We start from the raw sequence: 25369 nt of genomic DNA on the forward strand, positions 1-25369 counted from the left end.
GGACACGGGACTCTGCTCGCACACGGGACACGGGACTCTGCTCGGACACGGGACTCTGCTCGGACACGGGACACGGGACTCTGCTCGCACACGGGACACGGGACTCTGCTCGCACACGGGACACGGGACTCTGCTCGCACACGGGACACGGGACTCTGCTCGGACACGGGACACGGGACTCTGCTCGGACACGGGACACGGGACTCTGCTCGGACACGGGACACGGGACTCTGCTCGCACACGGGACACGGGACTCTGCTCGCACACGGGACACGGGACTCTGCTCGGACACGGGACACGGGACTCTGCTCGGACACGGGACACGGGACTCTGCTCGGACACGGGACACGGGACTCTGCTCGCACACGGGACACGGGACTCTGCTCGGACACGGGACACGAGACTCGTCTGCCCCGGAGCCAGTCTCGGATCCACCGGGACCCGCACGTGCACCGGACCCTCACCTGTGTGACGTCACTCGGGATGCTGTCCTCGCGCCTCCTGAAACTCGCCTCGTGGCCGAACCTGAGCCGGGCACGCGCCACCAGCACCGGGACAAGAGCCAAAGGTATCCGCCTCAGAGGGCCCCTCCCCCGGGTAAAGTCTGAGCTCAGCCGCGGAGTGAGGACCAGGGGACCAGAGACAAGACCTGAGACCAGTGACCATGGACCAGAGAGACCAGTGACCATGGACCAGAGAGACAAGAGACCATGGACCAGAGAGACCATGGACCAGAGAGACCATGGACCAGAGAGACCATGGACCAGAGAGACCATGGACCAGAGAGACCATGGACCAGAGAGACCATGGACCAGAGAGACCATGGACCAGAGAGACCATGGACCAGAGAGACCATGGACCAGAGACCGGGGACCAGAGACCAGAAAAATGCAGAGTCACTGTGAGACAGAACCAGAGTCACATTTTTTGCGAAGAATAAACAAAATATTTCTGTTGAAGGAAATGACCTCAGTCTGAACCCAGAGGGAAAACCAGGTCTAAACCAGGACTAAACCAGGACTAAACCAGGTCTAAACCAGGTCTAAACCAGGACTAAACCAGGTCTAAACCAGGTCTAAACCAGGTCTAAACCAGGACTAAACGAGGACTAAACGAGGACTAAACCAGGTCTAAACCAGGACTAAACCAGGTCTAAACCAGGTCCAAACCAGGACTAAACCAGGACTAAACCAGGACTAAACCAGGACTAAACCAGGACTAAACCAGGTCTAAACCAGTACTAAACCAGGTCTAAACCAGGACTAAACCAGGACTAAACCAGGTCTAAACCAGGTCTAAACCAGGTCTAAACCAGGACTAAACCAGGTCTAAACCAGGTCTAAACCAGGTCTAAACCAGGACTAAACCAGGTCTAAACCAGGTCTAAACCAGGTCCAAACCAGGACTAAACCAGGACTAAACCAGGTCTAAACCAGGTCTAAACCAGGTCTAAACCAGGTCTAAACCAGGTCTAAACCAGGTCTAAACCAGGTCTAAACCAGGTCTAAACCAGGTCTAAACCAGGACTAAACCAGGACTAAACCAGGTCTAAACCAGGACTAAACCAGGACTAAACCAGGACTAAACCAGGTCTAAACCAGGTCTAAACCAGGACTAAACCAGGTCTAAACCAGGTCTAAACCAGGTCCAAACCAGGACTAAACCAGGACTAAACCAGGACTAAACCAGGACTAAACCAGGTCTAAACCAGGACTAAACCAGGTCTAAACCAGGTCTAAACCAGGTCTAAACCAGGTCTAAACCAGGACTAAACCAGGACTAAACCAGGACTAAACCAGGACTAAACCAGGTCCAAACCAGGACCAAACCAGGACCAAACCAGGTCTAAACCAGGTCTAAACCAGGACTAAACCAGGACTAAACCAGGACTAAACCAGGACTAAACCAGGACTAAACCAGGACTAAACCAGGACTAAACCAGGACTAAACCAGGTCCAAACCAGGTCCAAACCAGGACCAAACCAGGACTAAACCAGGACTAAACCAGGTCTAAACCAGGTCTAAACCAGGTCTAAACCAGGTCTAAACCAGGACTAAACCAGGACTAAACCAGGTCTAAACCAGGTCCAAACCAGGACTAAACCAGGACTAAACCAGGACTAAACCAGGACTAAACCAGGACTAAACCAGGACTAAACCAGGACTAAACCAGGTCTAAACCAGGACTAAACCAGGACTAAACCAGGACTAAACCAGGACTAAACCAGGTCTAAACCAGGTCTAAACCAGGTCTAAACCAGGTCTAAACCAGGACTAAACCAGGACTAAACCAGGTCTAAACCAGGTCGAAACCAGGTCGAAACCAGGTCGAAACCAGGTCGAAACCAGGTCGAAAGCAGGTCGAAAGCAGGACGAAAGCAGGACTAAACCAGTTCTAAATCAGGACTAAACCGGGTCCAAACCAGGACTAAACCAGGACTAAACCAGTTCTAAATCAGGACTAAACCGGGTCCAAACCGGGACTAAACCAGGCCCAGTGAGGTTCACAGTTTGTTCATCTGTGTGATGTTCCAGAGCTGATCCAGAAGCAGGATCTGGGCAGAGATGAGCTGCGGCCGCTGTACCTGGACTTCCAGGCGACCACGCCCATGGTACGACTCTGTCATAGTCAAACGTAGAGTTAGCTCCACAAAAACATGAATGAAAAGTTTAACTGTGTTTAAACAGAGTCTAAGAGTGTTTTTAACAGTGTTTTTAAAAGTGCTTTCTCGTCGTCAGGACCCTCGGGTGCTCGACGCCATGTTGCCTTTTCAGGTCAACTACTACGGAAACCCTCACTCCAGAACTCACGCGTACGGCTGGGAGAGCGAGAGCGCCATGGAGAGGGCACGCAAGGTACTGCAGCAGCTCATTTTAGAGTCAAATTACAGGAGAGGCTGTTGTGTATTCTGTCTGTGTAATGCCTCTCCTGAGCAGCAGGTGGCGGACTCTTGATTGACCTGTGTGTAATGCCTCTCCTGAGCAGCAGGTGGCGGACTCTTGATTGACCTGTGTGTAATGCCTCTCCTGAGCAGCAGGTGGCGGACTCTTGATTGACCTGTGTGTAATGCCTCTCCTGAGCAGCAGGTGGCGGACTCTTGATTGACCTGTGTGTAATGCCTCTCCTGAGCAGCAGGTGGCGGACTCTTGATTGACCTGTGTGTAATGCCTCTCCTGAGCAGCAGGTGGCGGACTCTTGATTGACCTGTGTGTAATGCCTCTCCTGAGCAGCAGGTGGCGGACTCTTAATTGACCTGTGTGTAATGCCTCTCCTGAGCAGCAGGTGGCGGACTCTTGATTGACCTGTGTGTAATGCCTCTCCTGAGCAGCAGGTGGCGGACTCTTGATTGACCTGTGTGTAATGCCTCTCCTGAGCAGCAGGTGGCGGACTCTTGATTGACCTGTGTGTAATGCCTCTCCTGAGCAGCAGGTGGCGGACTCTTGATTGACCTGTGTGTAATGCCTCTCCTGAGCAGCAGGTGGCGGACTCTTGATTGACCTGTGTGTAATGCCTCTCCTGAGCAGCAGGTGGCGGACTCTTGATTGACCTGTGTGTAATGCCTCTCCTGAGCAGCAGGTGGCGGACTCTTGATTGACCTGTGTGTAATGCCTCTCCTGAGCAGCAGGTGGCGGACTCATGATTGACCTGTGTGTAATGCCTCTCCTGAGCAGCAGGTGGCGGACTCTTGATTGACCTGTGTGTAATGCCTCTCCTGAGCAGCAGGTGGCGGACTCTTGATTGACCTGTGTGTAATGCCTCTCCTGAGCAGCAGGTGGCGGACTCTTGATTGACCTGTGTGTAATGCCTCTCCTGAGCAGCAGGTGGCGGACTCTTGATTGACCTGTGTGTAATGCCTCTCCTGAGCAGCAGGTGGCGGACTCTTGATTGACCTGTGTGTAATGCCTCTCCTGAGCAGCAGGTGGCGGACTCTTGATTGACCTGTGTGTAATGCCTCTCCTGAGCAGCAGGTGGCGGACTCTTGATTGACCTGTGTGTAATGCCTCTCCTGAGCAGCAGGTGGCGGACTCTTGATTGACCTGTGTGTAATGCCTCTCCTGAGCAGCAGGTGGCGGACTCTTAATTGACCTGTGTGTAATGCCTCTCCTGAGCAGCAGGTGGCGGACTCTTGATTGACCTGTGTGTAATGCCTCTCCTGAGCAGCAGGTGGCGGACTCTTAATTGACCTGTGTGTAATGCCTCTCCTGAGCAGCAGGTGGCGGACCTGATCGGAGCCGACCCCAGAGAGATCATCTTCACCTCTGGAGCCACAGAGTCTAACAACATGGCCGTCAAGGTAGGAGCTCAACAGCCCCGCCCACTTCAGAGGTGCGTCCCTCTCTCACTGTTGCCATAGCGATCTAGAAACATTCAAATATTAAAGGTGCCATATCATGCTCATGTTTCCTAGTCTATCCTAAGTGTATATTTGAACATAATAGTTCAGAAATATCACCCAGACCTTGGACCCTTCACCAACCCGGAAATGCAGACGGCTTGGTTTGATATTCGCCCCCACCCAAGAGCCATCTGGCTCCCCCGCCCAACCTGTGACGTAGTCTCAGAGCGTGTGCCCCGCCCACCTGTGACGTAGTCTCAGAGCGTGTGCCCCGCCCAACCCGTGACGTAGTCTCAGAGCGTGTGCCCCGCCCACCTGTGACGTAGTCTCAGAGCGTGTGCCCCGCCCACCTGTGACGTAGTCTCAGAGCGTGTGCCCCGCCCAACCTGTGACGTAGTCTCAGAGCGTGTGCCCCGCCCACCTGTGACGTAGTCTCAGAGCGTGTGCCCCGCCCAACCCGTGACGTAGTCTCAGAGCGTGTGCCCCGCCCAACCCGTGACGTAGTCTCAGAGCGTGTGCCCCGCCCAACCCGTGACGTAGTCTCAGAGCGTGTGCCCCGCCCAACCCGTGACGTAGTCTCAGAGCGTGTGCCCCGCCCAACCCGTGACGTAGTCTCAGAGCGTGTGCCCCGCCCAACCCGTGACGTAGTCTCAGAGCGTGTGCCCCGCCCAACCCGTGACGTAGTCTCAGAGCGTGTGCCCCGCCCAACCCGTGACGTAGTCTCAGAGCGTGTGCCCCGCCCACCCGTGACGTAGTCTCAGAGCGTGTGCCCCGCCCACCTGTGACGTAGTCTCAGAGCGTGTGCCCCGCCTACCCGTGACGTAGTCTCAGAGTGTGTGCCCCGCCTACCCGTGACGTAGTCTCAGAGCGTGTGCCCCGCCCACCCGTGACGTAGTCTCAGAGTGTGTGCCCCGCCTACCCGTGACGTAGTCTCAGAGTGTGTGCCCCGCCCACCCGTGACGTAGTCTCAGAGCGTGTGCCCCGCCCACCCGTGACGTAGTCTCAGAGCGTGTGCCCCGCCTACCCGTGACGTAGTCTCAGAGTGTGTGCCCCGCCTACCCGTGACGTAGTCTCAGAGTGTGTGCCCCGCCCACCCGTGATGTAGTCTCAGCGTGTGTGCCCCGCCCACCCGTGACGTAGTCTCAGAGCGTGTGCCCCGCCCACCCGTGACGTAGTCTCAGAGCGTGTGCCCCGCCCACCTGTGACGTAGTCTCAGAGCGTGTGCCCCGCCCACCTGTGACGTAGTCTCAGAGCGTGTGCCCCGCCCACCTGTGACGTAGTCTCAGAGCGTGTGCCCCGCCCAACCTGTGACGTAGTCTCAGAGCGTGTGCCCCGCCCACCTGTGACGTAGTCTCAGAGCGTGTGCCCCGCCCAACCCGTGACGTAGTCTCAGAGCGTGTGCCCCGCCCAACCCGTGACGTAGTCTCAGAGCGTGTGCCCCGCCCAACCCGTGACGTAGTCTCAGAGCGTGTGCCCCGCCCAACCCGTGACGTAGTCTCAGAGCGTGTGCCCCGCCCAACCCGTGACGTAGTCTCAGAGCGTGTGCCCCGCCCACCCGTGACGTAGTCTCAGAGCGTGTGCCCCGCCCACCCGTGACGTAGTCTCAGAGCGTGTGCCCCGCCCACCTGTGACGTAGTCTCAGAGCGTGTGCCCCGCCCAACCCGTGACGTAGTCTCAGAGCGTGTGCCCCGCCCACCCGTGACGTAGTCTCAGAGCGTGTGCCCCGCCCAACCCGTGACGTAGTCTCAGAGCGTGTGCCCCGCCCAACCCGTGACGTAGTCTCAGAGCGTGTGCCCCGCCCAACCCGTGACGTAGTCTCAGAGCGTGTGCCCCGCCCAACCCGTGACGTAGTCTCAGAGCGTGTGCCCCGCCCAACCCGTGACGTAGTCTCAGAGCGTGTGCCCCGCCTACCCGTGACGTAGTCTCAGAGCGTGTGCCCCGCCTACCCGTGACGTAGTCTCAGAGTGTGTGCCCCGCCCACCCGTGACGTAGTCTCAGAGCGTGTGCCCCGCCCACCCGTGACGTAGTCTCAGAGCGTGTGCCCCGCCTACCCGTGACGTAGTCTCAGAGCGTGTGCCCCGCCTACCCGTGACGTAGTCTCAGAGTGTGTGCCCCGCCCACCCGTGATGTAGTCTCAGCGTGTGTGCCCCGCCCACCCGTGACGTAGTCTCAGAGCGTGTGCCCCGCCCACCCGTGACGTAGTCTCAGAGCGTGTGCCCCGCCCACCTGTGACGTAGTCTCAGAGCGTGTGCCCCGCCCACCCGTGACGTAGTCTCAGAGCGTGTGCCCCGCCCACCCGTGACGTAGTCTCAGAGCGTGTGCCCCGCCCACCCGTGACGTAGTCTCAGAGCGTGTGCCCCGCCCACCCGTGACGTAGTCTCAGAGCGTGTGCCCCGCCCACCCGTGACGTAGTCTCAGAGCGTGTGCCCCGCCCACCCGTGACGTAGTCTCAGAGCGTGTGCCCCGCCCACCCGTGACGTAGTCTCAGAGCGTGTGCCCCGCCCACCCGTGACGTAGTCTCAGAGCGTGTGCCCCGCCCACCCGTGACGTAGTCTCAGAGCGTGTGCCCCGCCCACCCGTGACGTAGTCTCAGAGCGTGTGCCCCGCCCACCCGTGACGTAGTCTCAGAGCGTGTGCCCCGCCCACCCGTGACGTAGTCTCAGAGCGTGTGCCCCGCCCACCCGTGACGTAGTCTCAGAGCGTGTGCCCCGCCCACCCGTGACGTAGTCTCAGAGCGTGTGCCCCGCCCACCCGTGACGTAGTCTCAGAGCGTGTGCCCCGCCCACCCGTGACGTAGTCTCAGAGCGTGTGCCCCGCCCACCCGTGACGTAGTCTCAGAGCGTGTGCCCCGCCCACCCGTGACGTAGTCTCAGAGCGTGTGCCCCGCCCACCCGTGACGTAGTCTCAGAGCGTGTGCCCCGCCCACCCGTGACGTAGTCTCAGAGCGTGTGCCCCGCCCACCCGTGACGTAGTCTCAGAGCGTGTGCCCCGCCCACCCGTGACGTAGTCTCAGAGCGTGTGCCCCGCCCACCCGTGACGTAGTCTCAGAGCGTGTGCCCCGCCCACCCGTGACGTAGTCTCAGAGCGTGTGCCCCGCCCACCCGTGACGTAGTCTCAGAGCGTGTGCCCCGCCCACCCGTGACGTAGTCTCAGAGCGTGTGCCCCGCCCACCCGTGACGTAGTCTCAGAGCGTGTGCCCCGCCCACCCGTGACGTAGTCTCAGAGCGTGTGCCCCGCCCACCCGTGACGTAGTCTCAGAGCGTGTGCCCCGCCCACCCGTGACGTAGTCTCAGAGCGTGTGCCCCGCCCACCCGTGACGTAGTCTCAGAGCGTGTGCCCCGCCCAACCCGTGACGTAGTCTCAGAGCGTGTGCCCCGCCCAACCCGTGACGTAGTCTCAGAGCGTGTGCCCCGCCCAACCCGTGACGTAGTCTCAGAGCGTGTGCCCCGCCCAACCCGTGACGTAGTCTCAGAGCGTGTGCCCCGCCCAACCCGTGACGTAGTCTCAGAGCGTGTGCCCCGCCCAACCCGTGACGTAGTCTCAGAGCGTGTGCCCCGCCCAACCCGTGACGTAGTCTCAGAGCGTGTGCCCCGCCCAACCCGTGACGTAGTCTCAGAGCGTGTGCCCCGCCTACCCGTGACGTAGTCTCAGAGTGTGTGCCCCGCCTACCCGTGACGTAGTCTCAGAGTGTGTGCCCCGCCCACCCGTGACGTAGTCTCAGAGCGTGTGCCCCGCCCACCCGTGACGTAGTCTCAGAGCGTGTGCCCCGCCCACCCGTGACGTAGTCTCAGAGCGTGTGCCCCGCCCACCCGTGACGTAGTCTCAGAGCGTGTGCCCCGCCCACCCGTGACGTAGTCTCAGAGCGTGTGCCCCGCCCACCCGTGACGTAGTCTCAGAGCGTGTGCCCCGCCCACCCGTGACGTAGTCTCAGAGCGTGTGCCCCGCCCACCCGTGACGTAGTCTCAGAGCGTGTGCCCCGCCCACCCGTGACGTAGTCTCAGAGCGTGTGCCCCGCCCACCCGTGACGTAGTCTCAGAGCGTGTGCCCCGCCCACCTGTGACGTAGTCTCAGAGCGTGTGCCCCGCCCACCCGTGACGTAGTCTCAGAGCGTGTGCCCCGCCCACCCGTGACGTAGTCTCAGAGCGTGTGCCCCGCCCACCCGTGACGTAGTCTCAGAGCGTGTGCCCCGCCCACCCGTGACGTAGTCTCAGAGCGTGTGCCCCGCCCACCCGTGACGTAGTCTCAGAGCGTGTGCCCCGCCCACCCGTGACGTAGTCTCAGAGCGTGTGCCCCGCCCACCTGTGACGTAGTCTCAGAGCGTGTGCCCCGCCCACCCGTGACGTAGTCTCAGAGCGTGTGCCCCGCCCACCTGTGACGTAGTCTCAGAACGTGTGCCCCGCCCACCTGTGACGTAGTCTCAGAGCGTGTGCCCCGCCCACCTGTGACGTAGTCTCAGAGCGTGTGCCCCGCCCAACCCGTGACGTAGTCTCAGAGCGTGTGCCCCGCCCAACCCGTGACGTAGTCTCAGAGCGTGTGCCCCGCCCAACCCGTGACGTAGTCTCAGAGCGTGTGCCCCGCCCAACCCGTGACGTAGTCTCAGAGCGTGTGCCCCGCCCAACCCGTGACGTAGTCTCAGAGCGTGTGCCCCGCCCAACCCGTGACGTAGTCTCAGAGCGTGTGCCCCGCCCAACCCGTGACGTAGTCTCAGAGCGTGTGCCCCGCCCAACCCGTGACGTAGTCTCAGAGCGTGTGCCCCGCCCAACCCGTGACGTAGTCTCAGAGTGTGTGCCCCGCCTACCCGTGACGTAGTCTCAGAGCGTGTGCCCCGCCCACCCGTGACGTAGTCTCAGAGCGTGTGCCCCGCCCACCCGTGACGTAGTCTCAGAGCGTGTGCCCCGCCTACCCGTGACGTAGTCTCAGAGTGTGTGCCCCGCCTACCCGTGACGTAGTCTCAGAGTGTGTGCCCCGCCCACCCGTGATGTAGTCTCAGCGCGTGTGCCCCGCCCACCCGTGACGTAGTCTCAGAGCGTGTGCCCCGCCCACCCGTGACGTAGTCTCAGAGCGTGTGCCCCGCCCACCTGTGACGTAGTCTCAGAGCGTGTGCCCCGCCCACCCGTGACGTAGTCTCAGAGCGTGTGCCCCGCCCACCCGTGACGTAGTCTCAGAGCGTGTGCCCCGCCCACCCGTGACGTAGTCTCAGAGCGTGTGCCCCGCCCAACCCGTGACGTAGTCTCAGAGTGTGTGCCCCGCCTACCCGTGACGTAGTCTCAGAGCGTGTGCCCCGCCCACCCGTAACGTAGTCTCAGAGCGTGTGCCCCGCCCACCCGTGACGTAGTCTCAGAGCGTGTGCCCCGCCTACCCGTGACGTAGTCTCAGAGTGTGTGCCCCGCCTACCCGTGACGTAGTCTCAGAGTGTGTGCCCCGCCCACCCGTGATGTAGTCTCAGCGCGTGTGCCCCGCCCACCCGTGACGTAGTCTCAGAGCGTGTGCCCCGCCCACCCGTGACGTAGTCTCAGAGCGTGTGCCCCGCCCACCTGTGACGTAGTCTCAGAGCGTGTGCCCCGCCCACCCGTGACGTAGTCTCAGAGCGTGTGCCCCGCCCACCCGTGACGTAGTCTCAGAGCGTGTGCCCCGCCCACCCGTGACGTAGTCTCAGAGCGCGTGCCCCGCCCACCCGTGACGTAGTCTCAGAGCGTGTGCCCCGCCCACCCGTGACGTAGTCTCAGAGCGTGTGCCCCGCCCACCCGTGACGTAGTCTCAGAGCGTGTGCCCCGCCCACCCGTGACGTAGTCTCAGAGCGTGTGCCCCGCCCACCCGTGACGTAGTCTCAGAGCGTGTGCCCCGCCCACCCGTGACGTAGTCTCAGAGCGTGTGCCCCGCCCACCCGTGACGTAGTCTCAGAGCGTGTGCCCCGCCCACCTGTGACGTAGTCTCAGAGCGTGTGCCCCGCCCACCTGTGACGTAGTCTCAGAGCGTGTGCCCCGCCCACCTGTGACGTAGTCTCAGAGCGTGTGCCCCGCCCACCTGTGACGTAGTCTCAGAGCGTGTGCCCCGCCCACCCGTGACGTAGTCTCAGAGCGTGTGCCCCGCCCACCCGTGACGTAGTCTCAGAGCGTGTGCCCCGCCCACCCGTGACGTAGTCTCAGAGCGTGTGCCCCGCCCACCCGTGACGTAGTCTCAGAGCGTGTGCCCCGCCCACCCGTGACGTAGTCTCAGAGCGTGTGCCCCGCCCACCCGTGACGTAGTCTCAGAGCGTGTGCCCCGCCCACCCGTGACGTAGTCTCAGAGCGTGTGCCCCGCCCACCCGTGACGTAGTCTCAGAGCGTGTGCCCCGCCCACCCGTGACGTAGTCTCAGAGCGTGTGCCCCGCCCACCCGTGACGTAGTCTCAGAGCGTGTGCCCCGCCCACCCGTGACGTAGTCTCAGAGCGTGTGCCCCGCCCACCCGTGACGTAGTCTCAGAGCGTGTGCCCCGCCCACCCGTGACGTAGTCTCAGAGCGTGTGCCCCGCCCACCCGTGACGTAGTCTCAGAGCGTGTGCCCCGCCCACCCGTGACGTAGTCTCAGAGCGTGTGCCCCGCCCACCCGTGACGTAGTCTCAGAACGTGTGCCCCGCCCACCTGTGACGTAGTCTCAGAGCGTGTGCCCCGCCCACCTGTGACGTAGTCTCAGAGCGTGTGCCCCGCCCAACCCGTGACGTAGTCTCAGAGCGTGTGCCCCGCCCAACCCGTGACGTAGTCTCAGAGCGTGTGCCCCGCCCAACCCGTGACGTAGTCTCAGAGCGTGTGCCCCGCCCAACCCGTGACGTAGTCTCAGAGCGTGTGCCCCGCCCAACCCGTGACGTAGTCTCAGAGCGTGTGCCCCGCCCAACCCGTGACGTAGTCTCAGAGCGTGTGCCCCGCCCAACCCGTGACGTAGTCTCAGAGCGTGTGCCCCGCCCAACCCGTGACGTAGTCTCAGAGTGTGTGCCCCGCCCAACCCGTGACGTAGTCTCAGAGCGTGTGCCCCGCCCACCCGTGACGTAGTCTCAGAGCGTGTGCCCCGCCCACCCGTGACGTAGTCTCAGAGCGTGTGCCCCGCCTACCCGTGACGTAGTCTCAGAGTGTGTGCCCCGCCTACCCGTGACGTAGTCTCAGAGTGTGTGCCCCGCCCACCCGTGATGTAGTCTCAGCGCGTGTGCCCCGCCCACCCGTGACGTAGTCTCAGAGCGTGTGCCCCGCCCACCCGTGACGTAGTCTCAGAGCGTGTGCCCCGCCCACCCGTGACGTAGTCTCAGAGCGTGTGCCCCGCCCACCCGTGACGTAGTCTCAGAGCGTGTGCCCCGCCCACCCGTGACGTAGTCTCAGAGCGTGTGCCCCGCCCACCCGTGACGTAGTCTCAGAGCGTGTGCCCCGCCCACCCGTGACGTAGTCTCAGAGCGTGTGCCCCGCCCACCCGTGACGTAGTCTCAGAGCGTGTGCCCCGCCCACCCGTGACGTAGTCTCAGAGCGTGTGCCCCGCCCACCCGTGACGTAGTCTCAGAGCGTGTGCCCCGCCCACCTGTGACGTAGTCTCAGAGCGTGTGCCCCGCCCACCTGTGACGTAGTCTCAGAGCGTTTGCCCCGCCCACCTGTGACGTAGTCTCAGAGCGTGTGCCCCGCCCACCTGTGACGTAGTCTCAGCGTGTGCCCCGCCCACCCGTGACGTAGTCTCAGAGCGTGTGCCCCGCCCACCCGTGACGTAGTCTCAGAGCGTGTGCCCCGCCCACCCGTGACGTAGTCTCAGAGCGTGTGCCCCGCCCACCCGTGACGTAGTCTCAGAGCGTGTGCCCCGCCCACCCGTGACGTAGTCTCAGAGCGTGTGCCCCGCCCACCCGTGACGTAGTCTCAGAGCGTGTGCCCCGCCCACCCGTGACGTAGTCTCAGAGCGTGTGCCCCGCCCACCCGTGACGTAGTCTCAGAGCGTGTGCCCCGCCCACCCGTGACGTAGTCTCAGAGCGTGTGCCCCGCCCACCCGTGACGTAGTCTCAGAGCGTGTGCCCCGCCCACCCGTGACGTAGTCTCAGAGCGTGTGCCCCGCCCACCCGTGACGTAGTCTCAGAGCGTGTGCCCCGCCCACCCGTGACGTAGTCTCAGAGCGTGTGCCCCGCCCACCCGTGACGTAGTCTCAGAGCGTGTGCCCCGCCCACCCGTGACGTAGTCTCAGAGCGTGTGCCCCGCCCACCCGTGACGTAGTCTCAGAGCGTGTGCCCCGCCCACCCGTGACGTAGTCTCAGAGCGTGTGCCCCGCCCACCCGTGACGTAGTCTCAGAGCGTGTGCCCCGCCCACCCGTGACGTAGTCTCAGAGCGTGTGCCCCGCCCACCCGTGACGTAGTCTCAGAGCGTGTGCCCCGCCCACCCGTGACGTAGTCTCAGAGCGTGTGCCCCGCCCACCCGTGACGTAGTCTCAGAGCGTGTGCCCCGCCCACCCGTGACGTAGTCTCAGAGCGTGTGCCCCGCCCACCCGTGACGTAGTCTCAGAGCGTGTGCCCCGCCCACCCGTGACGTAGTCTCAGAGCGTGTGCCCCGCCCACCCGTGACGTAGTCTCAGAGCGTGTGCCCCGCCCACCCGTGACGTAGTCTCAGAGCGTGTGCCCCGCCCACCCGTGACGTAGTCTCAGAGCGTGTGCCCCGCCCACCCGTGACGTAGTCTCAGAGCGTGTGCCCCGCCCACCCGTGACGTAGTCTCAGAGCGTGTGCCCCGCCCACCCGTGACGTAGTCTCAGAGCGTGTGCCCCGCCCACCCGTGACGTAGTCTCAGAGCGTGTGCCCCGCCCACCCGTGACGTAGTCTCAGAGCGTGTGCCCCGCCCACCCGTGACGTAGTCTCAGAGCGTGTGCCCCGCCCACCCGTGACGTAGTCTCAGAGCGTGTGCCCCGCCCACCCGTGACGTAGTCTCAGAGCGTGTGCCCCGCCCACCCGTGACGTAGTCTCAGAGCGTGTGCCCCGCCCACCCGTGACGTAGTCTCAGAGCGTGTGCCCCGCCCACCCGTGACGTAGTCTCAGAGCGTGTGCCCCGCCCACCCGTGACGTAGTCTCAGAGCGTGTGCCCCGCCCACCCGTGACGTAGTCTCAGAGCGTGTGCCCCGCCCACCCGTGACGTAGTCTCAGAGCGTGTGCCCCGCCCACCCGTGACGTAGTCTCAGAGCGTGTGCCCCGCCCACCCGTGACGTAGTCTCAGAGCGTGTGCCCCGCCCACCCGTGACGTAGTCTCAGAGCGTGTGCCCCGCCCACCCGTGACGTAGTCTCAGAGCGTGTGCCCCGCCCACCCGTGACGTAGTCTCAGAGCGTGTGCCCCGCCCACCCGTGACGTAGTCTCAGAGCGTGTGCCCCGCCCACCCGTGACGTAGTCTCAGAGCGTGTGCCCCGCCCACCCGTGACGTAGTCTCAGAGCGTGTGCCCCGCCCACCCGTGACGTAGTCTCAGAGCGTGTGCCCCGCCCACCCGTGACGTAGTCTCAGAGCGTGTGCCCCGCCCACCCGTGACGTAGTCTCAGAGCGTGTGCCCCGCCCACCCGTGACGTAGTCTCAGAGCGTGTGCCCCGCCCACCCGTGACGTAGTCTCAGAGCGTGTGCCCCGCCCACCCGTGACGTAGTCTCAGAGCGTGTGCATAAAGTTAACAACTGCGGGAATCGATCAAAAAAACAACTGGACATTTATGAAGCACAAATAACGATGTAGAAGGTTAAAAGCTCTTTAAGAGTTCATGTCCCTGTGAAGTGTTCACCGTCGCCTCCCGCTGTTCAAGTACCATGTGTATTTAAAGTACTGTGTGTATTTAAAGTACCGTGTGTATTTAAAGTACCGTGTGTATTTAAAGTACCGTGTGTATTTAAAGTACCGTGTGTATTTGAAGTACCGTGTGTATTTGAAGTACCGTGTGTATTTGAAGTACCGTGTGTATTTGAAGTACCGTGTGTATTTGAAGTACCGTGTGTATTTGAAGTACCGTGTGTTTCAGGGCGTGGCTCGGTTCTACGGGCAGAAGAAGCGTCATGTGATCACGACACAGACAGAACATAAGTGTGTTCTGGACAGCTGCAGGGTCCTGGAGTCTGAGGGCTTCAAGGTCACGTACCTGCCAGTCCAGAGCAACGGCCTCATCGACCTGGAGGTGAGCTCTGAGGTGTCCGAGAGCTCTGAGGTGTCCGAGAGCTCTGAGGTGTCCGAGAGCTCTGAGGTGTCCGAGAGCTCTGAGGTGTCCGAGAGCTCTGAGGTGTCCGAGAGCTCTGAGGTGTCCGAGAGCTCTGAGGTGTCCGAGAGCTCTGAGGTGTCCGAGAGCTCTGAGGTGTCCGAGAGCTCTGAGGTGTCCGAGAGCTCTGAGGTGTACGAGAGCTCTGAGGTGTCCGAGAGCTCTGAGGTGTCCGAGAGCTCTGAGGTGTCCGAGAGCTCTGAGGTGTCCGAGAGCTCTGAGGTGTCCGAGAGCTCTGAGGTGTCCGAGAGCTCTGAGGTGTACGAGAGCTCTGAGGTGTCCGAGAGCTCTGAGGTGTCCGAGAGCTCTGAGGTGTCCGAGAGCTCTGAGGTGTCCGAGAGCTCTGAGGTGTCCGAGAGCTCTGAGGTGTCCGAGAGCTCTGAGGTGTCCGAGAGCTCTGAGGTGTCCGAGAGCTCTGAGGTGTCCGAGAGCTCTGAGGTGTCCGAGAGCTCTGAGGTGTCCGAGAGCTCTGAGGTGTACGAGAGCTCTGAGGTGTCCGAGAGCTCTGAGGTGTCCGAGAGCTCTGAGGTGTCCGAGAGCTCTGAGGTGTCCGAGAGCTCTGAGGTGTCCGAGAGCTCTGAGGTGTACGAGAGCTCTGAGGTGTCCGAGAGCTCTGAGGTGTCCGAGAGCTCTGAGGTGTCCGAGAGCTCTGAGGTGTCCGAGAGCTCTGAGGTGTCCGAGAGCTCTGAGGTGTCCGAGAGCTCTGAGGTGTCCGAGAGCTCTGAGGTGTCCGAGAGCTCTGAGGTGTCCGAGAGCTCTGAGGTGTCCGAGAGCTCTGAGGTGTCCGAGAGCTCTGAGGTGTCCGAGAGCTCTGAGGTGTCCGAGAGCTCTGAGGTGTCCGAGAGCTCTGAGGTGTACGAGAGCTCTGAGGTGTCCGAGAGCTCTGAGGTGTCCGAGAGCTCTGAGGTGTCCGAGAGCTCTGAGGTGTCCGAGAGCTCTGAGGTGTCCGAGAGCTCTGAGGTGTACGAGAGCTCTGAGGTGTCCGAGAGCTCTGAGGTGTCCGAGAGCTCTGAGGTGTCCGAGAGCTCTGAGGTGTCCGAGAGCTCTGAGGTGTCCGAGAGCTCTGAGGTGTCCGAGAGCTCTGAGGTGTCCGAGAGCTCTGAGGTGTACGAGAGCTCTGAGGTGTCCGAGAGCTCTGAGGTGTCCGAGAGCTCTGAGGTGTACGAGAGCTCTGAGGTGTCCGAGAGCTCTGAGGTGTCCGAGAGCTCTGAGGTGTACGAGAGCTCTGAGGTGTCCGAGAGCTCTGAGGTGTCCGAGAGCTCTGAGGTGTCCGAGAGCTCTGAGGTGTCCGAGAGCTCTGAGGTGTCCGAGAGCTCTGAGGTGTCCGAGAGCTCTGAGGTGTACGAGAGCTCTGAGGTGTCCGAGAGCTCTGAGGTGTCCGAGAGCTCTGAGGTGTCCGAGAGCTCTGAGGTGTCCGAGAGCTCTGAGGTGTCCGAGAGCTCTGAGGTGTCCGAGAGCTCTGAGGTGTACGAGAGCTCTGAGGTGTCCGAGAGCTCTGAGGTGTCCGAGAGCTCTGAGGTGTACGAGAGCTCTGAGGTGTCCGAGAGCTCTGAGGTGTCCGAGAGCTCTGAGGTGTACGAGAGCTCTGAGGTGTCCGAGAGCTCTGAGGTGTCCGAGAGCTCTGAGGTGTCCGAGAGCTCTGAGGTGTCCGAGAGCTCTGAGGTGTACGAGAGCTCTGAGGTGTCCGAGAGCTCTGAGGTGTACGAGAGCTCTGAGGTGTCCGAGAGCTCTGAGGTGTCCGAGAGCTCTGAGGTGTACGAGAGCTCTGAGGTGTACGAGAGCTCTGAGGTGTACGAGAGCTCTGAGGTGTACGAGAGCTCTGAGGTGTCCGAGAGCTCTGAGGTGTCTAAGGTCCTGCTCCGCCTCCTGAGATAAAGTCGTGACTCTTCTGTTTCTCGTCTTGTTCGAAGCTTCTGGAAAAGTCCATTCGTCCAGACACTTCCCTCGTCTCCATCATGACGGTCAACAACGAGATCGGCGTCGTGCAGCCAATGAGAGAAATCGGTGAGTTTGAACTGTCCAATCACAGACCATGTTTCATGTTCTGTCACATGTTTATTCCGTGTTCTTCAGGCGCTCTGTGTCGTGCTGGAGGCGTGTTCTTTCACATGTTTGTTCCGTGTTCTTCAGGCGCTCTGTGTCGTGCTGGAGGCGTGTTCTTTCACATGTTTGTTCCGTGTTCTTCAGGCGCTCTGTGTCGTGCTGGAGGCGTGTTCTTTCACATGTTTGTTCCGTGTTCTTCAGGCGCTCTGTGTCGTGCTGGAGGCGTGTTCTTTCACATGTTTGTTCCGTGTTCTTCAGGCGCTCTGTGTCGTGCTGGAGGCGTGTTCTTTCACATGTTTGTTCCGTGTTCTTCAGGCGCTCTGTGTCGTGCTGGAGGCGTGTTCTTTCACATGTTTGTTCCGTGTTCTTCAGGCGCTCTGTGTCGTGCTGGAGGCGTGTTCTTTCACATGTTTGTTCCGTGTTCTTCAGGCGCTCTGTGTCGTGCTGGAGGCGTGTTCTTTCACATGTTTGTTCCGTGTTCTTCAGGCGCTCTGTGTCGTGCTGGAGGCGTGTTCTTTCACATGTTTGTTCCGTGTTCTTCAGGCGCTCTGTGTCGTTCTGGAGGCGTGTTCTTTCACATGTTTGTTCCGTGTTCTTCAGGCGCTCTGTCGTGCTGGAGGCGTGTTCTTTCACATGTTTGTTCCGTGTTCTTCAGGCGCTCTGTGTCGTGCTGGAGGCGTGTTCTTTCACATGTTTGTTCCGTGTTCTTCAGGCGCTCTGTGTCGTGCTGGAGGCGTGTTCTTTCACATGTTTGTTCCGTGTTCTTCAGGCGCTCTGTGTCGTGCTGGAGGCGTGTTCTTTCACATGTTTGTTCCGTGTTCTTCAGGCGCTCTGTGTCGTGCTGGAGGCGTGTTCTTTCACATGTTTGTTCCGTGTTCTTCAGGCGCTCTGTGTCGTGCTGGAGGCGTGTTCTTTCACATGTTTGTTCCGTGTTCTTCAGGCGCTCTGTGTCGTGCTGGAGGCGTGTTCTTTCACATGTTTGTTCCGTGTTCTTCAGGCGCTCTGTGTCGTGCTGGAGGCGTGTTCTTTCACATGTTTGTTCCGTGTTCTTCAGGCGCTCTGTGTCGTGCTGGAGGCGTGTTCTTTCACATGTTTGTTCCGTGTTCTTCAGGCGCTCTGTGTCGTGCTGGAGGCGTGTTCTTTCACATGTTTGTTCCGTGTTCTTCAGGCGCTCTGTGTCGTGCTGGAGGCGTGTTCTTTCACATGTTTGTTCCGTGTTCTTCAGGCGCTCTGTGTCGTGCTGGAGGCGTGTTCTTTCACATGTTTGTTCCGTGTTCTTCAGGCGCTCTGTGTCGTGCTGGAGGCGTGTTCTTTCACATGTTTGTTCCGTGTTCTTCAGGCGCTCTGTGTCGTGCTGGAGGCGTGTTCTTTCACATGTTTGTTCCGTGTTCTTCAGGCGCTCTGTCGTGCTGGAGGCGTGTTCTTTCACATGTTTGTTCCGTGTTCTTCAGGCGCTCTGTGTCGTGCTGGAGGCGTGTTCTTTCACACGTTTGTTCCGTGTTCTTCAGGCGCTCTGTGTCGTGCTGGAGGCGTGTTCTTTCACACGTTTGTTCCGTGTTCTTCAGGCGCTCTGTGTCGTGCTGGAGGCGTGTTCTTTCACACGTTTGTTCCGTGTTCTTCAGGCGCTCTGTGTCGTGCTGGAGGCGTGTTCTTTCACACGTTTGTTCCGTGTTCTTCAGGCGCTCTGTGTCGTGCTGGAGGCGTGTTCTTTCACATGTTTGTTCCGTGTTCTTCAGGCGCTCTGTGTCGTGTTGGAGGCGTGTTCTTTCACATGTTTGTTCCGTGTTCTTCAGGCGCTCTGTGTCGTGCTGGAGGCGTGTTCTTTCACATGTTTGTTCCGTGTTCTTCAGGCGCTCTGTGTCGTGCTGGAGGCGTGTTCTTTCACATGTTTGTTCCGTGTTCTTCAGGCGCTCTGTGTCGTGCTGGAGGCGTGTTCTTTCACATGTTTGTTCCGTGTTCTTCAGGCGCTCTGTGTCGTGCTGGAGGCGTGTTCTTTCACATGTTTGTTCCGTGTTCTTCAGGCGCTCTGTGTCGTGCTGGAGGCGTGTTCTTTCACATGTTTGTTCCGTGTTCTTCAGGCGCTCTGTGTCGTGCTGGAGGCGTGTTCTTTCACATGTTTGTTCCGTGTTCTTCAGGCGCTCTGTGTCGTGCTGGAGGCGTGTTCTTTCACATGTTTGTTCCGTGTTCTTCAGGCGCTCTGTGTCGTGCTGGAGGCGTGTTCTTTCACATGTTTGTTCCGTGTTCTTCAGGCGCTCTGTGTCGTGCTGGAGGCGTGTTCTTTCACATGTTTGTTCCGTGTTCTTCAGGCGCTCTGTGTCGTGCTGGAGGCGTGTTCTTTCACATGTTTGTTCCGTGTTCTTCAGGCGCTCTGTGTCGTGCTGGAGGCGTGTTCTTTCACATGTTTGTTCCGTGTTCTTCAGGCGCTCTGTGTCGTGCTGGAGGCGTGTTCTTTCACATGTTTGTTCCGTGTTCTTCAGGCGCTCTGTGTCGTGCTGGAGGCGTGTTCTTTCACATGTTTGTTCCGTGTTCTTCAGGCGCTCTGTGTCGTGCTGGAGGCGTGTTCTTTCACATGTTTGTTCCGTGTTCTTCAGGCGCTCTGTGTCGTGCTGGAGGCGTGTTCTTTCACATGTTTGTTCCGTGTTCTTCAGGCGCTCTGTGTCGTGCTGGAGGCGTGTTCTTTCACATGTTTGTTCCGTGTTCTTCAGGCGCTCTGTGTCGTGCTGGAGGCGTGTTCTTTCACATGTTTGTTCCGTGTTCTTCAGGCGCTCTTTGTCGTGCTGGAGGCGTGTTCTTTCACATGTTTGTTCCGTGTTCTTCAGGCGCTCTGTGTCGTGCTGGAGGCGTGTTCTTTCACATGTTTGTTCCGTGTTCTTCAGGCGCTCTGTGTCGTGCTGGAGGCGTGTTCTTTCACATGTTTGTTCCGTGTTCTTCAGGCGCTCTGTGTCGTGCTGGAGGCGTGTTCTTTCACATGTTTGTTCCGTGTTCTTCAGGCGCTCTGTGTCGTGCTGGAGGCGTGTTCTTTCACATGTTTGTTCCGTGTTCTTCAGGCGCTCTGTGTCGTGCTGGAGGCGTGTTCTTTCACATGTTTGTTCCGTGTTCTTCAGGCGCTCTGTGTCGTGCTGGAGGCGTGTTCTTTCACATGTTTGTTCCGTGTTCTTCAGGCGCTCTGTGTCGTGCTGGAGGCGTGTTCTTTCACATGTTTGTTCCGTGTTCTTCAGGCGCTCTGTGTCGTGCTGGAGGCGTGTTCTTTCACATGTTTGTTCCGTGTTCTTCAGGCGCTCTGTGTCGTGCTGGAGGCGTGTTCTTTCACACAGACGGAGCTCAGGCCGTGGGTAAAATCCCTCTGAACGTCAGCGAGCTCAACATCGACCTCATGTCCATCAGCGGACACAAGATCTACGGCCCCAAAGGTGAGACCGAGACCAAGACCAGTCTAGACCAGGATGTGAGCGGGTCTGGAGCAGGATGTGAGCGGGTCTGGAGCAGGATGTGAGCGGGTCTGGAGCAGGATGTGAGCGGGTCTGGAGCAGGATGTGAGCGGGTCTGGAGCAGGATGTGAGCGGGTCTGGAGCAGGATGTGAGCGGGTCTGGAGCAGGATGTGAGCGGGTCTGGAGCAGGATGTGAGCGGGTCTGGAGCAGGATGTGAGCGGGTCTGGAGCAGGATGTGAGCGGGTCTGGAGCAGGATGTGAGCGGGTCTGGAGCAGGATGTGAGCGGGTCTGGAGCAGGATGTGAGCGGGTCTGGAGCAGGATGTGAGCGGGTCTGGAGCAGGATGTGAGCGGGTCTGGAGCAGGATGTGAGCGGGTCTGGAGCAGGATGTGAGCGGGTCTGGAGCAGGATGTGAGCGGGTCTGGAGCAGGATGTGAGCGGGTCTGGAGCAGGATGTGAGCGGGTCTGGGGCAGGATGTGAGCGGGTCTGGGGCAGGATGTGAGCGGGTCTGGGGCAGGATGTGAGCGGGTCTGGGGCAGGATGTGAGCGGGTCTGGGGCAGGATGTGAGCGGGTCTGGGGCAGGATGTGAGCGGGTCTGGGGCAGGATGTGAGCGGGTCTGGGGCAGGATGTGAGCGGGTCTGGGGCAGGATGTGAGCGGGTCTGGGGCAGGATGTGAGCGGGTCTGGGGCAGGATGTGAGCGGGTCTGGGGCAGGATGTGAGCGGGTCTGGGGCAGGATGTGAGCGGGTCTGGGGCAGGATGTGAGCGGGTCTGGGGCAGGATGTGAGCGGGTCTGGGGCAGGATGTGAGCGGGTGTGGAGCAGGATGTGAGCGGGTCTGGAGCAGGATGTGAGCGGGTCTGGGGCAGGATGTGAGCGGGTCTGGGGCAGGATGTGAGCGGGTCTGGGGCAGGATGTGAGCGGGTCTGGGGCAGGATGTGAGCGGGTCTGGGGCAGGATGTGAGCGGGTCTGGGGCAGGATGTGAGCGGGTCTGGGGCAGGATGTGAGCGGGTCTGGGGCAGGATGTGAGCGGGTCTGGGGCAGGATGTGAGCGGGTCTGGAGCAGGATGTGAGCGGGTCTGGAGCAGGATGTGAGCGGGTCTGGAGCAGGATGTGAGCGGGTCTGGGGCAGGATGTGAGCGGGTCTGGGGCAGGATGTGAGCGGGTCTGGGGCAGGATGTGAGCGGGTGTGGCTCTGCTCCTCAGGTGTGGGCGCTCTGTTCGTGCGTCGTCGTCCTCGCGTGCGGATGGAGCCGCTGCAGAACGGAGGAGGACAAGAGCGAGGACTCAGGTCTGGGACGGTGCCCACTCCTCTGGCCGTGGGTCTGGGAGCGGCCTGCAGCGTGGCCCTGGACGAGATGGAGGTGAGACCCCAAGACCCCGAGACCTGACACGAGACCCCGAGACTGTACCTGAGACGTCCAAACCAGGACTAAATCGGGACTAAATCGGGACTAAATCGGGACTAAACCAGGACTAAACCAGGACTAAACCAGGACTAAACCAGGTCTAAACCAGGTCTAAACCAGGACTAAACCAGGACTAAACCAGGTCTAAACCAGGTCTAAACCAGGTCTAAACCAGGTCTAAACCAGGTCTAAACCAGGACTAAACCAGGACTAAACCAGGACTAAACCAGGTCTAAACCAGGTCTAAACCAGGTCTAAACCAGGTCTAAACCAGGTCTAAACCAGGTCTTGACAGTTTTCTTTTCTCAGTAAATCTTTGTTCTTGTCATTCTCAGTACGACCACCAGTGGGTGTCGACTCTGGCTCAGAGACTCATTCACAAAATCAAGTCCAAACTTCCAGACGTAATTTTGAACGGAGACGAAGAGCAAAGATATCCAGGTAAAAGCAGAGAGAGAGATCCAGGTAAAAGCAGAGAGAGAGATCCAGGTAAAAGCAGAGAGAGAGATCCAGGTAAAAGCAGAGAGAGAGATCCAGGTAAAAGCAGAGAGAGAGATCCAGGTAAAAGCAGAGAGAGAGATCCAGGTAAAAGCAGAGAGAGAGATCCAGGTAAAAGCAGAGAGAGAGATCCACATGAATCTTCTGTGTGTTTTAGGATGTGTGAACCTGTCGTTTGCTTATGTGGAGGGAGAGTCTCTGCTCATGGCTCTGAAAGATGTGGCCCTGTCTTCAGGAAGGTACAGACTAAACCAGGACTAAACCAGGTCTAAACCAGGTCTAAACCAGGTCTGAACCAGGTCTGAACCAGGTCTGAACCAGGTCTAAACCAGGTCTAAACCAGGTCTGAACCAGGTCTAAACCAGGTCTAAACCAGGTCTGAACCAGGTCTGAACCAGGTCTGAACCAGGACTAAACCAGGTCTAAACCAGGTCTGAACCAGGTCTAAACCAGGTCTAAACCAGGTCTGAACCAGGTCTGAACCAGGTCTAAACCAGGTCTAAACCAGGTCTGAACCAGGTCTGAACCAGGTCTGAACCAGGTCTAAACCAGGTCTGAACCAGGTCTGAACCAGGTCTAAACCAGGACTAAACCAGGTCTGAACCAGGTCTAAACCAGGTCTAAACCAGGTCTAAACCAGGTCTAAACCAGGTCTGAACCAGGTCTGAACCAGGTCTGAACCAGGTCTAAACCAGGTCTAAACCAGGTCTGAACCAGGTCTAAACCAGGTCTAAACCAGGTCTGAACCAGGTCTGAACCAGGTCTGAACCAGGTCTGAACCAGGTCTAAACCAGGTCTAAACCAGGTCTGAACCAGGTCTAAACCAGGTCTAAACCAGGTCTGAACCAGGTCTGAACCAGGTCTGAACCAGGACTAAACCAGGTCTAAACCAGGTCTAAACCAGGTCTGAACCAGGTCTGAACCAGGACTAAACCAGGTCTAAACCAGGTCTGAACCAGGTCTGAACCAGGTCTAAACCAGGTCTAAACCAGGTCTGAACCAGGTCTGAACCAGGTCTAAACCAGGTCTAAACCAGGTCTGAACCAGGTCTGAACCAGGTCTGAACCAGGTCTGAACCAGGTCTGAACCAGGTCTAAACCAGGTCTGAACCAGGTCTGAACCAGGTCTAAACCAGGACTAAACCAGGTCTGAACCAGGTCTAAACCAGGTCTAAACCAGGTCTAAACCAGGTCTAAACCAGGTCTGAACCAGGTCTAAACCAGGTCTAAACCAGGTCTAAACCAGGTCTAAACCAGGTCTAAACCAGGACTAAACCAGGACTGAACCAGGTCTGAACCAGGTCTGAACCAGGACTGAACCAGGTCTGAACCAGGTCTGAACCAGGTCTAAACCAGGTCTGAACCAGGTCTGAACCAGGTCTGAACCAGGTCTGAACCAGGTCTGAACCAGGTCTAAACCAGGTCTAAACCAGGTCTGAACCAGGTCTGAACCAGGTCTGAACCAGGTCTGAACCAGGTCTGAACCAGGTCTGAACCAGGTCTGAACCAGGTCTGAACCAGGACTGAACCAGGACTAAACCAGGACTAAACCAGGACTAAACCAGGACTAAACCAGGACTAAACCAGGACTAAACCAGGACTAAACCAGGACTAAACCAGGACTGAACCAGGACTGAACCAGGTCTGAACCAGGTCTGAACCAGGTCTGAACCAGGTCTGAACCAGGACTGAACCAGGACTGAACCAGGACTGAACCAGGACTGAACCAGGACTGAACCAGGACTGAACCAGGACTAAACCAGGACTAAACCAGGACTAAACCAGGACTAAACCAGGACTAAACCAGGACTAAACCAGGACTAAACCAGGACTAAACCAGGTCTAAACCAGGTCTAAACCAGGTCTAAACCAGGTCTAAACAGGTCTAAACAGGTCTAAACCAGGTCCGTGTGTTTCAGTGCTTGTACTTCGGCCTCTCTGGAGCCGTCTTACGTCCTCAGAGCCATCGGAGCAGACGAGGACCTGGCCCACTCCTCCATCAGGTACTTTTACTGCTACTCTTACTGCTATTATTACTGCAAATACACGACTAATACTGTTATTACTATTGTTAATACTGTTATTACATGACTAATACTGTTATTACTGTTGTTATTACTGTTATTACATGACTAATACTGTTATTACTGTTATTACTGTCACATGACTATTACTGTTGTTATTACTGTTGTTATTACTGTTATTACATGACTAATACTGTTATTACTGTTGTTATTACTGTCACATGACTAATACTGTTATTACTGTTATTACTGTCACATGACTATTACTGTTGTTATTACTGTTGTTATTACTGTTATTACATGACTAATACTGTTATTACTGTTGTTATTACTGTCACATGACTAATACTGTTATTACTGTTGTTATTACTGTTGTTATTACTGTTGTTATTACTGTTATTACTGTTATTACTGTTATTACTGTTGTTACTGTTGTTATTACTGTTATTACTGTTATTACTGTTATTACTGTTGTTACCGTTATTACATGACTAATACTGTTATTACTGTCACATGACTAATACTGTTATTACTGTTGTTATTACTGTTGTTATTACTGTTATTACTGTTATTACTGTTGTTATTACTGTTGTTATTACTGTTATTACTGTTATTACTGTTATTACTGTTATTACTGTTATTACTGTTATTACTGTTATTACTGTTATTACTGTTGTTACCGTTATTACATGACTAATACTGTTATTACTGTCACATGACTAATACTGTTATTACTGTTGTTATTACTGTTGTTATTACTGTTGTTATTACTGTTATTACATGACTAATACTCGAGGGCGTTGCAGGTTTGGCATTGGGCGCTTCACGACGGTGGAGGAGATCGACTACACGGCTCAGAAGTGTGTGGAGGAGGTGACGAGGCTGAGAGACATGAGGTAAGACACACCAGATGCCCTTCCTCTGTAACTCTCTGTGTCTTCAGTCCTCTGTGGGACATGGAGCAGGAGACGCATTACACCAGATGTCCTAACTCTGTCTCTGTGTCTTCAGTCCTCTGTGGGAGATGGTCCAGGAGGGAATCGACATCAAGAACATCAAATGGACTCAGCATTGAGCTCCGCCCCCTTCGCCCGCAGACCCCGCCCCCTTTGCCCGCAGACTCCGCCCCATTCTCTTACAGACTTCGCCCCCATATCTCACAGACTCCGCCCCCTTCTCCCGCAGACTCCGCCCCAGTCCTGTCACAAAAACGCACCAATATAAAAAAGTTGTATTATTTTGTATAATTTTGCCGTAAATGTCACACTGTTATTAACGATGTAAAACAGCAGTTTAAACCTTGTATCTTGGAAAGAGATGATTAATGCTGAATATTTGAGTATTAAATGTGTTCAAAGAGTTACACAAGTCTGATGTTTTTACTGCTTTATTGAATTCAAATCCTTTTATTTTGAATT

At 58.0% G+C, this 25369-nt stretch overlaps 2 protein-coding genes and 1 long non-coding RNA gene across 5 annotated transcripts in view; 2 read left to right on the forward strand and 1 right to left on the reverse strand.

The window, feature by feature from the left end:
• On the reverse strand, window positions 1-349 carry LOC140354833 (uncharacterized). Its single transcript, XR_011925998.1, has 3 exons — window positions 268-349; window positions 143-203; window positions 1-78 (listed from the first exon to the last, which is right to left on the reverse strand). It is a non-coding gene; the product is annotated as an uncharacterized lncRNA (long non-coding RNA).
• Window positions 1-888, forward strand: part of khk (ketohexokinase) — a 298699-nt gene extending 297811 nt beyond the window's left edge. For all 3 annotated transcript variants that reach the window (XM_072440076.1, XM_072440077.1, XM_072440075.1), the window contains one exon: window positions 850-888. The gene's annotated coding sequence lies outside the window, so the exon portion shown is untranslated. The remainder of the gene's footprint in view (window positions 1-849) is intronic.
• On the forward strand, window positions 346-25258 carry nfs1 (NFS1 cysteine desulfurase). The gene is made up of 13 exons (XM_072440074.1): window positions 346-568; window positions 2536-2612; window positions 2740-2856; window positions 4212-4295; window positions 14316-14468; window positions 16457-16550; window positions 19865-19999; window positions 21228-21385; window positions 21766-21871; window positions 22086-22167; window positions 23847-23930; window positions 24758-24847; window positions 24963-25258. Exons 1-13 carry the CDS (start codon window positions 484-486, stop codon window positions 25024-25026), a joined length of 1329 nt encoding a protein of 442 aa, XP_072296175.1. The 5' UTR covers window positions 346-483; the 3' UTR covers window positions 25027-25258.
• Window positions 25259-25369: the final 111 nt, after the last annotated feature.

This window comes from Eucyclogobius newberryi, unplaced genomic scaffold (genome assembly GCF_026437365.1).
Source record: "Eucyclogobius newberryi isolate DKJ021-1_F unplaced genomic scaffold, fEucNew1.0.hap1 SCAF_11, whole genome shotgun sequence".
NCBI lineage: Eukaryota > Metazoa > Chordata > Actinopteri > Gobiiformes > Gobiidae > Eucyclogobius > Eucyclogobius newberryi.

What these genes read in the sequence shown, in the direction of transcription:
- nfs1 (XM_072440074.1), top strand. Translation starts at nt 484, where the DNA reads ATGCTGTCCTCGCGCCTCCTGAAACTCGCCTCGTGGCCGAACCTGAGC. An exon ending in CCATGGAGAGGGCACGCAAG is followed by an intron (nt 2,857 to 4,211) that starts GTACTGCAGCAG and finishes TCTCCTGAGCAG; the next exon opens with CAGGTGGCGGACCTGATCGG. An exon ending in ACGAGGCTGAGAGACATGAG is followed by an intron (nt 24,848 to 24,962) that starts GTAAGACACACC and finishes CTGTGTCTTCAG; the next exon opens with TCCTCTGTGGGAGATGGTCC.